General features: G+C 52.8%; 1 protein-coding gene across 7 annotated transcripts in view; it reads right to left on the reverse strand.

Annotated features, from left to right (window-relative positions):
* ACTN1 (actinin alpha 1) overlaps positions 1 to 13296 on the reverse strand; it is a 105717-nt gene that overhangs the window by 20959 nt on the left and 71462 nt on the right. For all 7 annotated transcript variants that reach the window (XM_003824085.6, XM_063596262.1, XM_034937714.3 and 4 more), the window contains exons 7-8: positions 9585 to 9666; positions 7405 to 7490 (exon numbers count right to left, since the gene is read on the reverse strand). In XM_003824085.6, coding sequence (XP_003824133.1) covers positions 7405 to 7490; positions 9585 to 9666 — 168 coding nt within the window. The remainder of the gene's footprint in view (positions 1 to 7404; positions 7491 to 9584; positions 9667 to 13296) is intronic.

Raw genomic sequence — 13296 nt, forward strand, 5'->3', positions numbered from 1 at the left:
GCCCTCACCCCCTGACCCCAACTCAACCCTGTCCTGGAGATGCCATGACTGCTTCTCACCCACAACTCCTGACTGATCGCCATCTCTCTCGAGAACCAACAAGCACCCACGGGGAATCCCAAGAAGCAACGAAGAGGGAAATGCTTTTCCTGGAGCCTGTCTAGGAGACGTGGAGCCCCAGAAAGCAAGTGGGGCCATGGGAACCAGGCCAGCAGCCTCATGGGGCTGACTGGGGAGCAGCTTGCTGGAAACCCCAGACTACTTCCCTTCAAGGCTGGGGCAGGGGGCTGCAGAGAGACCTGTGTGTCCTCCTCCAGGCTGATGTTTTTGTGAGGATGTGCCACCCCGGCAGACTATGCCAGAGATGTGCCACTCAAACAGCTGAAACTCCTTGGCAGCTACTCATAACTGGCACGAAGCAACTGCGGCTGTGATTTTCATGGATAAAGCCACCTTCACCTTGTTACTCTCCTGATCCATCGGCTCGATGGTCATAAAATCTGATGTGTGCCAATTTATCAAACTGGTGGACTAAGGTCTGCATTTGTGGGATTTTACATGTGTCCTGTGGGACCTCAAGAGCCTCGCCCATCCCCAAGAGCCTGCTGACTACTCCAGAGTCAGGGTCAAAAGGGCTCCCTTCTGGATGAAGTCTGGGGGAGATTCCGGGTGGGCCTCCTGGGGACTTTCCACAAAGATCCAACCGCGTTCCCAAGCCGGAGTCTCAGCCACCTGCTCCCAGGATGGCCTCTCCAGAAGGAGACTGACTGAGAATACCATCCATTATAACCAGTGAACCAGCCTTCAGAAATAACACACAAGTACCACGGGAGACACAAGAGTGCTTTCTGTATGGCAGGCCAGCCTGCAGACTCCACCGGGGTTCCCTTGAGAGACAGCCCAGCTCCTACATTACCTTTAGGAAGCAGGTTCCTGAAGTCTAGATTTGATTTTTCTAAAAAAAACCACGGCAGAATCCTCAGAACCTCATCCTCTCCCTTTCTCTCGCAGCCTGACTCCCCCTACAGGCAGGATGCACCACAGAGAAGCCCACTGGGTGGTGAGTTGGACCTGCTTCCACAGTGGTCCCTTGATGAAGGCAGCTTCATCACCCACCAGTCTCAGCCTGAGAAGTAAGATGAGGTCAGCTGGGAAGGCCAGGCTTAGGCCCACGGGACATGATCCCGGGAGCAGAAGGAAAGGCCGCTGGGGGTGACAGGCCTTCCCCATCACCGCAAACTCCTGGTTTTCTAGCTTTTTCCTCTCACAGCTACAAGAACCCCATGAACTCTGAGGGATCTAGGAGAGAGGTACCCAGAACCACCAAGTACATAAAGAATCTCAAAGACAACGCTTTAGTCCAGAAGTTCAAAGGAGAGATGTGTTCTAGGGGAGGAAAGATTCCTTCCCTGAGAACCTCAGGAACTGAAGCAGCTTCAGAAGCAACTTCAGAAGAGAACCCCGGGAGAGACCTGGCTTCAGGCTATTCCTGAAGAGGAAATGGGCTGCTCTGGCCCCAGCAAGAAGAACCAGGTGCCCTGACATGAGATAATGTAACAGATGTAACAGATAATTGATGGCTTCAGAAAATATTCTCTGGAAATGAGCAAAATGTTGCTTCCAAGTGCCAAAGGAGAAGACTACTAGAAATCTGTGTTTCCTTTCCCTTCGTTTGTATTTTCATGGTTGTTTTGTTTGTTTTTTTGTTTTTTGAGACAGAATCTTGCTCTGTCACCCAGGCTGGAGTGCGATGACACAATCTCGGCTCACTGCAACCTCTGCCTCCAAGGTTCAAGCCATCCTCCTGCCTCAGCCTCCCGAGTAGCTGGGATTACAGGTGCACGCGCCACTATGTCTGGCTAATTTCTGTATTTTCAGTAGAGATGGGGTTTCACGGTGTTGGCCAAGCTGGTCTCAAATTCCTGACCTCAGGTGATCCACCAGCCTCAACTCCCAAAGTGCTGGGATTACAGGTGTGAGCCTCTGCGCCCAACCTGAATTTTCATGTTTTTTTATGACCTACTTTAAGCTGCGCTATTATACAACTTAACATATAATACACTTTGTTGTATATTCAAGAGTTATTTTTTAAAAGATATGAACTATTATTATCCCTGGAGTACTTAGCTATCCCAAGCCAAACTGCTACCCTAATAATCAGCATCCAATTGCCTGATACAGGCACAGTCTAGAGAGGAACTGTCCTCAAGGTGACATCAAAACACCCAAACGTGGCCAGATGATGTGCTGTGGCTCCACCACCCACAACCCACAGATTCACATGAATGCCACAAGGATCTCATCTATGTCATCTTTAGCCAAAATGTTCCCAAATCTAGCTGGACCTGCTTTCTTCTTCTTCCCACAGCTGTCCACTGCCCAGTCTTTCCCTCTGTCCTGAGTCAGCCACCAAGCCCAGGGTTCCTGCTAAGAGAGCCCCAGATCAGCAGAGATCTCAGACCAGGCATCCGAGCTTCCTCACGGTGAGTGGGCCAGGGTGGGTGACCAGGCAGAGGGAAACTGGCCCCTTTCCTCAGGCAGCCCACACCTTGCCAGCTTCCTCTCCTACCGCAGGCTCCGCCTGCATACCCCGAAGCTTCTTGCACAAGCTGTGGTCACCTCCCTCCACAACACTGTCTGCCCCTTCCCAAGGCCTTGCTAAGCCTTCCCCCCACAGACCTCATGTTCAAGTTTCTGCTGCTCAAGAAAACCTTGGTGGCCGGCAGTCCTGTGACTGCACCTGCCCTGCTCAGATCTGGGGCAGAGCAGGGCACTGGTCAGACCGCAGCCACTGCCGGCTCCTTTTTTTAGGGTTTTCCCAGATGGCTCATGAATTTCTCTCAGATCGAGTCCAAGCCTTCAAGTGTTCTTTCTCAGAAACAGCAGACCATGAACTCTAAAACACAAGCTACATAAACAAAATCTTAATGCTCTCCATCCATTCTAAGTCCCTGTAAGGGAAGAGGAGGGGAGAGGGAAGCAGAGAAAGAATTAGAACCAAAACCCACCTGTCAAACAGCAGTTGGTCCTCATCTAATGAGGGAAATCAGTACACAGACTTATTATACAGCACGTGCCTGTACAGGCACACAAGCTGTGCACCACACGTGCACACACACATTAGGCGCTGTTGCCTTTTCATTCCACCATACGAGGTTGGGCGACAGAAAGACAGTGGAGAGGATGGAGGGCACTGGGCACGGGTTTTGGAAGATTTTCCTCATCGGTGCCAGCCCGGAGACAGACAAGACAGGAGTGTGTGAGTCAGCAAGAGTCCTTCTCCTCCATCAGCCCCACCACATAAGGCGAGGTAGGGTTCCCCTCCCCTGCCTGCTCAGCTCAAAGCAGTCACCTTAGAAGTGGTGGGGGCAACTCTGGGTCAGACCCCGGACCAGGACATGAGAGGACGACCACCACCACCACCAACCCAGCTGTGACCTTGCCCTCAGGTGTGGACAAAAGCAGCGTGAAATGGTTGCAACAGGGATGAGTGAAAGGGAAGGGGGCATGGGGAGGTGGCATGAGATTTGGGAGGGGGAGCAGGCTGTCACCCACACGCCATCCACATCCCACACACTCCACACACCCCACCCACCCCTCACACACGCCACACCCACAGCACTCCCCTTCACTCCACACACACACACACCACACCTCACACCACACACACCCTACACCTCACACCCACAGCACACCACACACACCACACATGCCACACCTCACACCACACACACCTCACACACCACACACACACTTCACACCCACAGCACACCATACCCCTCCACACAACCACACCACACCCACACCTCACCCTACACCTCACACCACACACACACCTCACACCCTACACCTCACACCCACAGCACACTATACCCCTCCACACCACACCCCACACACCACACCCACAGCACTCCCCTTCACACACACACCAAACATGCCACACCTCACACTACACACACCTCACACACCACACACACACCTCACACCCACAGCACACCACACACACCTCACACCCACAGCACACCACACACATCTCACACCCACAGCACACCACACACACACCACATACCTCACACCCACAGCACACCATACACACACCACATACCTCACACCCACAGCACACCACACACACACCACATACCTCACACCCACAGCACACCACACACACACCACATACCTCATACCCACAGCACACCATACACACACCACACCCACAGCGCACCACACCCTACACCTCACACCCACAGCACACCACACCCACAGCGCACCACACCCCTCACACCTCCTACACACCACACACACCAGTCCCCACACCCCATACACCCCTCATACACACACACCTCACACACTACACCCTTCCACACCACATTCCCCACACCCCCTAGACATACACCTTACACACCACACTCCACACCCCCCATACACACACCACACTCCACACCCCCCATACACACCTCACACCCACCACATCCATACCATACACACACACCTCACACACACCCCATATCTCACCCATCACATCCCCCACACCACACATACCTCAAACCACACACTCCTCAGAACCCCCCATACCCATACACACCACACACCCACTTCATACCCACTACACCCACACGCATCTCACACTCCCTTCCAAGCTCTGTCACCAGCCAGGACACAGAGAAGGCTTCAGAGACAGGGAAGGCCAGCACCAATGGGCATGAAGCCCGGGACAGACCCCTGAAGGAGAAGGGGAGAGACTGGAAGAGGAGGAAGGAGCTTTGGGAAGACGGGAAAAGACCACAGCAGAGAGCTCAGCCTGACCATGGACACGGGCAGGTGCACACCTGTGGCTATTGGGCCAGGAGGCCAACCAAGGCAAGGGAGAGAAGCTGCTCACACCCTGGCCGCGAGGGGCCAGGGGAGGGGCACAGGAACAGCAGCAGGAGATGTGGGAAGGACAAAGAGGAAGGAAGGCCAGAGGAGGGGCTGAGAGGGGCTGGGCAGGCTCGGGGGATACCTATGAGAAACAGCCTCCAGACGGGGCTGGTCTCCTGTCTCTGGCCCGCACCAATGAGCCCTGGAAGGAAGTTCCGGAGGGTCTTGGGTGCCCAATCAGGCAGGGAACAGGGCTGCTGCCAGCCCATATGGTGTCTCTGGATCATTTTTTACCTCTTCCCCAAGGGCACTTCTACTGGGAAAATGTCCTACTGATTTTGTTAGAAGACATTTTCACTGCCATCTGCAGGATCACTTTAGTAATCAATATTCAAATCTCCATTGTCCACTGCACACACGTGGCACTTGTGAGTAGTCTGCAACCTGCACAACTGTCCATGGCAGCCTGGTTGAGAAGCATCAGGCAGGGCTCTGGTCTGGACTCCCTGGAGAAGGCAGGAAGAGCTCTCCCTGCTCTGGCTGCTGGCTAAATTTGTGAGGGTGGCCTTGCTCAAGCAGGAAGGAGGGAGAGAGAGAGAGGGAAGAGGTCCTGGATGTTTAAGGAAATAGAAAGCACTGCCAAGAGCTGTGCTGCCTGGGATAAGGGCTCTTGATGCGGGGTGCAGGGAAGAAGCTGAGACCACAAGCTTCTCTCTCGCTTGTGGTATCCGCTATGCCCAGGGCATAGGGACAGAGACACAGGAGGTCATTCAGAGGCTGGGGTTCTCTGGCATCTTCAAGTGTCCTGGCCAAAGTTCAGAGTCCTGTCCCCCTGCAGGAGAAGGAGGGGCTTCTCTAGTCCCTCCTTCCATCCCAGGGCCTGCTGCTGGAGTGTCCAGGGAGGACGGAAGAGATGGGCAAGAGGGGAGAGTGGAGGAGGCCGAGAGAGAGCTCACCTTCTGCACACCCGAGAAGGCGTGGCCGTGACATGAAACATTAGGTCACACGGCCTTCCCATCCGGCCTTAGCGTGCCTACACATCTGCACAGAGAAGGAGAAGAGGTTGAGAGGAGAAAGTAGGCAGCGGCAGCAGCACAGAATAAACCCAAACAGCCATGGTGGACAGAAAGAGGACACAAGACAGACGGACAGACAGAAAAGGAGGGAATGAGCAGAAAGAGAAAAAATGAAACAGCAGGGGAGGGAGTGGGTGGGAGGTGAGCAGAGTCTGAGGCAGGGACGGCATAGGAGAGGTGGGAGAGGGCGGGGGCTCCCATCGTGCATTTTTTCGTTTTGTGGGTTTTTTTGGTTTTATTTATTTATTTATTTATTTTTTTGAGACAGTCTGACTCTGTCACCCAGGCTGGAGTGCAGTGGCACAATCTTGGCTCACTGCAACCTCCACCTCTCGGGTTCAAGCGATTCTCTGGCCTCAGCCTCCTGAATAGCTGGGATTACAGGAGGGCACTATCACACCCGGCTAATTTTTGTATTTTTAGTAGAGACGGGGTTTCAGCATGTTGGCCAGGCTGGTCTCGAACTCCTGGCCTCAAGTGATCCGCCTGCCTTGGCCTCCCAAAGTGCTGGGATTACAGGCGTGAGCCACCAGCCCGGCCTCATCATGCATTTTAAAACGGTCACTCAGATGCCATGTGGAGGGCGGGAGATCTGCATGAGACGTGAAGGTTCTGTGGTCATGGTGATGTTGTGCTTCTTCTGGGGTCCTGCCTACCAGGGAGGTCTGGGGGAGGAGTGTATGCTGCCTAAGCCTGGTGATGAAAATGTTCAGATCTTCAATGTCCACAGCATGGACAGTGCCCTTTAGTCGTGGTACCCCTGTGTGGTGCAGAACCTGCACGACTGAACTTTAAACTCAGGCCTCCTGGAGCAAAACTGGGCCAGGACACTTGACGGGGCTCACAGCTGCCCACCCCCTCTCCCTTCCTCCCAGAGGTTCTGCTTATGTCTGAGAACACAGAGTGCAGCATGGCCGCATGGGAGTCCCAGGCAGGATACAGGAGAAGGCACTAGAGCCCAAGGGGGCCGAGGACAGATCTGCTAAGTCATGCCCATGAGCAGGACAAAGGTGCGGCTTTATGATGCCTTTGCCAAGTGGGTAAGTGAAGACTGGAGGTGTCTCTCAGCATTGCCCTTCTAAGGGAGCTCCAGCTGCTCTATCGAGCCAGTGGCTTCAACAGACGTGGGCATGGAAGGGCTGCTCCTGTTCACCTTTCAGTAGCCTTCCAGAACCACCCCGGCTGCCTCATGCACACAGCCCTTCCTGCTTAAGCCAGTCATCTGGGTCCCAGAAAGTGAGCTGCTGCCCAATTTTCTTGTTAACAGTAGAAGATGAGAGAGAGAGGTGTGGGGTGGGACAGGAGCCAGGTAAGAACAACACGCCACTTCAGAACTAGGGGCTGCCTCTGTCCGAGAGACCAGACCATCCAGATACCTGTCACCAGGAGAGGTGGAGGCGGGCAGGAGGACATGGTTTGGGGTCCAGCAGGAGGTGTGCTGGGCATGGAAGGAGCAGGGGGCCCCGGGTACCTTCTGGGCTCCAGAGAAGGCGTGGTAGAAGCTAGACACGTAAGTCATGATGGCTTTCTCATCCGGTCGGGCAGTTCCAACGATGTCTGTCAAGAAAAATCTGGAGTTAAAGCCAGCTGCTTCCAAGAACACCATACACCCCCGACGTGAGGCAGAAAGAAGCTCGCAGCACCACCAAGTCTTCTTGCCAAAATGTGGAGCCCGAATCTAACCAGCCTCTGGCGTCAACTTGCGCTTATGGGAATGTAAGTAGAGGAACAGGTGAAATGAAGCCCCAAAGGAGGCGGACAAACCCAGGATAAGGAACTTGCTACAGGACAGCGGCCCCATTTCTGCAGCAAGTTCATTGGCAGGAATAAAAGGGGTCAAAGGGAGGAGAGAAGTACTAGAGATGGGAAAAGCTGTCAGAAACACAACCGAATGCCAGTATGGACCTTGTTTGGATTCTGATTAAAACAAACCAACCCTCAAAGAAATGTCATAGGTAATTAGGGAAATTTCATTATGAACTGGGTATCACACGGAATTATCAATTTGCTAAATGTGATAACTTTATCATTGACTAAGAAAATAACTCTATTTTTAAGGATGTATTCAGAAGTATGCAGTGGTAAAATGATGTGATATCTCAGAATTGCTTTAAGATACTTCAACAAAGAAAACAAGAAAAACACAAAGTGTGGCAAGACCTCAGTAGCCATTCTATCTGGATGATGGAAATAGGAAAGGTCATCGTGCTATTCTTTCTGCTTTTGCCTGGGTTTTTATGTGTTTGAAAATTTTCCTCATGACATTTTGAAATTTTAAAAGCTACTGGTGGCTTTGGGAGGCCAAGGCAGGTGGATCACTTGAGGCCAGGAGTTCGAGACCAGCCTTGCCAACTTGGTGAAACCCCGTCTCTACTAAAAATATAAAAATTAGCCGGTGGTGGGTGCCTGTAATCCCAGCTACTTGGGAGGCTGAGGCAAGAGAATCGCTTGAACCCAGGAGGCGGAGGTTGCAGTGAGCTAAGATCGCACCACGGCACTCCAGCCTGGGTGACACAGGGAGACCCCGTCTCAAAAAAAAAAAAAAAGCCACTGGTGGGGCAGAGGGGCAGGGAACAGTCTGGACCCCACCGTGGTCTTTTCCTGTTTCCATAACCCCTTTCTAGCCCTTCAGCACTGAGCAGTTGGGGCCAAGGAGAGCACACAGGGAAGGGGCTGTGGTGAGTCAGGCTCCTCCCAAGGGGCAAGTGCGGAAGTGGGACAAGACCCAGCCTGACCCCAGCCTGGAGCTGCCAGCCCTGGCTTCATAAAGCCCACAGACCCCTATGCTCCCAGATGCTTCCCTTCCCCCCACAGCCCCTGCTCACCCCATCCGAGACGCTCTACACAGGGAGAGGGGCAATGGTAAGGTCAGCAGCCAGGAAGAGCTGGGTTTCCAGCCCCAGGCCCAATCTTTGGTAAGGATGTTCTAGTGTCAAACCCTGAACCTGTCCCCATCCAGGCATCCTGGCTAGCAGCATCTGGGACACCAAGGCCTTGGTGAGGAACAGAAAAGTCAACACTCAACTTGGGCCCCCTCCTTCCTTCCCTACCCAACATGGAGCCACTGCCTCTGGCTGGGATCTGCCCAGCCAGGTCAGAACTGGACACTTCCACCACTGAGAAAGTCCAAGCCATAGTTCTCTAGCACCCTCCTCAGAAGATGCTAGAAGGAAGCCAGGGTTACAGATGAGAAAAACACCATGCCCAGCCAGCCCCAGTCAGAGCTGGGGCATAGAGGAGATGCTAAGCTCAGCTGTCCAGAGACTACCCAGGGCTCAGAGGGTGAGGACAGTGCACCTCTCAGCAAGGGAAACTTCCCATCCCAAACTGTGCCGGACAACAAGGGCACATTTCCCCACACCCCAGCACCCGCTATCCTGACTCCAAGGCAAAGACAAGAACCATCCTCAGGCAGTCAATGCAAGAACAGCCCCTAAGACCTTTGCAGAATCAACTAACACCTCTCTCTCCAAAGCTCAAGGAACGATGGAAGAATCCCCAAGAGGCTGTGATCCCCATGCTCCTCAAATGCGGTCCCAGAAAACCAGGCCTCCTCCCGTCCAGCCCCGGACTGCTGGGGTCCACCCCTTCTTAGCCGCTGAGTGGCAGGTGGGGGATGGGCAAGAGACACAGAAGGAAAGCGCCTTTCACCTTCGGCATCCAGCATCTTGGGGATGTCCAGGTACTTCTCTGCCACGTCAAAAGCCGTATTCAGATTTGTGAGTGGATCATCCTAGAGGGAGAAAAGGAGGAAGGGATGATAAAGTGAGAGCCACCACAAGTCACTGGCTACTCCCAATTGGGTGGCCACCCAAACTGGGGAGCAGAGCGACTTTCTCCCAGCCCCAGCTCGATCCTCAGGGGACAGCTCCAGATGTGGAAGGCTGGTCTCACCACTGGGGCTCACTGGTTGGAGGTTTAAAGCATTCTCTTTCCCCCTTCAGGCTTCAGATTGTCAGGAAAATGGGGTGAAGTAGTCTGCAGCCTGAGTCGGGGGTAGTAAGGAGTTCCTAAGAAACGCGTGCCAAGGGCAGGGCACTGGCCTAGTCACCATCCATCCTGGCTTCTGGTTTCAGCTCTGCCCTCAACCAGTGGGACTCGTGGGTAGCTAACCTGACCTCAGCTTCTCCATCCATAACTCAAGAGTTGGGGTAGGGAGCTCTAAACTCTAGACTAGTCAAGATTCAGAGCAGGAGCCCCTCTGGTGCTCACATTTCATGAAATTTGGGGGCTCCTTTAAATAGCCACAGCTTTGGACTATTCTGGCTTCTGCTACCTTCGCAAGAACACTTAGCCGGGCTTGGCAAGGATGTTGAGAAGCTGTAATCCTTGTGCGATGAATGCAACATAAACGTAGGTGGAATGTCAAATGCTGTGAGAATAGGATGGTGGTTCCTCAAAAAATTCAACATGGGATTACATGGTCCTACAATTCCACTTGCGGGGAGATACTCAAAAGAATTGGAAGCAGGTTCTCAAAGAGATCTTTATACCTCCATTGTTCATAGCAGCATTATTCACAGTAGCCAAGAGGTGGAAGCAACCCAAGTACCCATTGATGGATGAACGGATGAGCAAAACGTGGTGATACATACAATGGAATATTATTCAGCCTCAACAAGAGGGAATTTCTGACACATGCTGCAACATGGATGAACTCTTAGAATGTTATGCTAAGTGAAGTAAGCCAGACACAAAAGGACACAGGCCGGGTGCAGTGGCTCACGCGTGTAATCCCAGTACTTTGGGAGGCCGAGGCGGATGGATTGTTTGAGGTCAGGAGTTCAAGACTAGCCTGGCCAACATGGTGACACCCCGTGTCTGCCAAAAATACAAAAATTAGCTGGGTGTGGTGGCACGTCCCAGCTACTCGGGAGGCTGGGACAGGAGAATTGCTTGAACCCGGGAGGCAGAGGTTGCAGTGAGCCAAGATCGCGCTGCTGCACTCCAGCCTGGGCAACAGAGCAAGACCTCGTCTCAAAAAAAAAAAAAAAAAAAAAGGCAAACACCATATGGCTTCACTGTTATGAGGTTCCCAGACAGAAAGCAGAATGGTAGCAGCCAGAGGCCGGGGGGCTGGGGGGGGGGCAGGAAAGAACAGGGAACTACCGTTTAATGGGTACAGACTTTCAGTTTTGCAAGAAAAGAGTTCTGAAGATGGATGGTAGGAACAGTTGTACAATAATATGAGTATACGGAATACCCCTGAACAGTAAGTGTATTTAAAAATGGTTAAAGTGGTAAATTTTGTTTGTATATTGTACCACAGTTATTTTATAAGTTTTTAATGCAGAGGATAAAAAACCTTAGTGGAAGAGTTTCTGGCTGGGCCCTTCTCCTCTATTCTTGGTTCCCCAGACTAACCTAAAGCAAGCTGGTTGTGTCGGCCCAGGACTCAGTTTCCCTGTTTGCTAAAGGGAGAAGTATAGGGTAACAAAAAGATAAATACATCATCCAGGATGTTTTCAGGATGAAATTGCTCTAAACAGAGAAGGTGGGGTCCCCTCTGGGAAAGTCTCCAACAGCAGCCAGGAGGATGAACACTGCCAAGTAGTCAAGGTCATTCTCATCCAGGGCCTGGAGCAGCAGCTGCCAGTGCTCAGGTCCAGGTATACACACACCCACCCCGCGTGAGTCCCAGGGACCCCAGGGACCCATGCCCACCCATGGCTGCTGCAGGAAGGAAGAGCTTCCCAGTCGGAGCCCCTCAGCCCTCTGTCCCTATTCTTCAGCACCAGTTGGTCTCACAACCTCCTTGTTCTCTGGAAAGGTATTCCTGGTTCACTGGGCTCAGGTGTGTGCTAGGATTTGGGCTGGATTTTACTGATGATGATACTGAATTAAAAGGAGTGGAAGCCAGGTGTGGTGGCTGTTCCTGTAATCCCAGCTACTTGGGAGGCTGAGGCAGGAGGGTCACATTGAGGCCAGAAGTTCGAGACCAGCCTGGGCAATATAGTGAGACTTCATCTCTACAAAAAAATTACAATTAAAAAACAGAAAGGGGGCTGGGCGCGGTGGCTCATGCCTGTAATCCCAGCACTTTGGGAGGCCAAGGTGGGCAAATCACCTGAGGTCAGGAGTTTGAGGCCAGCCTGGCCAACATGGTGAAATCCTGTCTCTACTAAAAATACAAAAATTAGCCTGGGTGCCTGTAATCCCAGCTACTCAGGAGGCTGAGGCAGGAGAATCGCTTGAACCTGGGAGGCGGAGGTTGCAGTGAGCCAAGATCACGCCACTGCACTCCAGCCTGGGCGACAGAGCCAGACTCTCTTAAAAAAAAAAAAAAAAAAAGCTGGGCATGGTGGGTCACGCCTGTAATCCCAGCACTTTGGGAGGCTGAGGCGGGTGGATCACCTGAGGTCAGCAGTTCAAGACCAGCCTGACCAACATGGTGAAATCCCGTCTCCACTAAAAATACAAAAATTAGCCAGGCGTGCTGGCGTGCGCCTGTAATCCCAGCTACTGAGAAGGCTGAGGCAGGAGAATTGCCTGAACCCAGGAGGCGGAGGTTGCAGTGAGTGGAGATCACGCCATTGCACTCCAGCCTGGGCAACAATAGTGAAACTCTGTCTCAAAAAAACAACAAAAAAAACACAGAAGGAGAGGCAGAGACAGCAAAACAGGGAGAAACTGGCAGAGATAAATAAAAAGACAGAGAGGGATAGTGCGTGGGAGAGTGCTAACTGGGTATCAGAAAGAACCCCTGGACTTTCACCTCCCAAATGGCTGATGCTTCCAAATCCTTCAGAATAAGGGAGGGGGCTCTAGAGCCACGGTCAGCACAGACCCCTTTAGTGGGGATGTCCAACAGCTGTGGATGAACTGGCCACTGACACCCCAGCATACCCAAGCAGGGACAGAGATAGGTGCACACCTGTCACCAAAGCCCATCAGCTGAATAGGAAGTGGTGATGCCTTCAAAAGAAAAAACTGCCACCTGTAGAATATTCCCCCTTGGCCACGTTTGATTTGGCCACACAACTTTCCAGCAGGACAGGAAGGTTCTCTTTTTTTTTTTTTTTTTTCTTGCAAAGCAGCTGAGGAGGTGGGCCAAGGATCCTCTTCCCCCAGGAGGTTAGCTGGGGAAGGGCTGGCCCCTGCTGTGGCTCCTCTCCTTCAGCAGATGGGCCCTTCCAGTGGGCAGAGGCCTCAGCCTCAAGCTTCAGGTGACGGGGCAGTGTGTGTGGGGTGGGGGTGGGGCGGGGCACGGTGCAGGGAAGCGGGTAGGCATCTGCTCCTTTCCTCCCTCAAGATCCTTTTTGGCAGCTTGCTATCCACCCGCCCGAAACAAAGGGCCTGCCACCACCCTGAGTTGCACAGCAGCTCCTGCCCCAGCGATATTAAACCTCTCCTGGCCCCTGAG

This window comes from Pan paniscus, chromosome 15, assembly GCF_029289425.2.
Source record: "Pan paniscus chromosome 15, NHGRI_mPanPan1-v2.0_pri, whole genome shotgun sequence".
NCBI classification, from domain to species: Eukaryota; Metazoa; Chordata; class Mammalia; order Primates; family Hominidae; genus Pan; species Pan paniscus.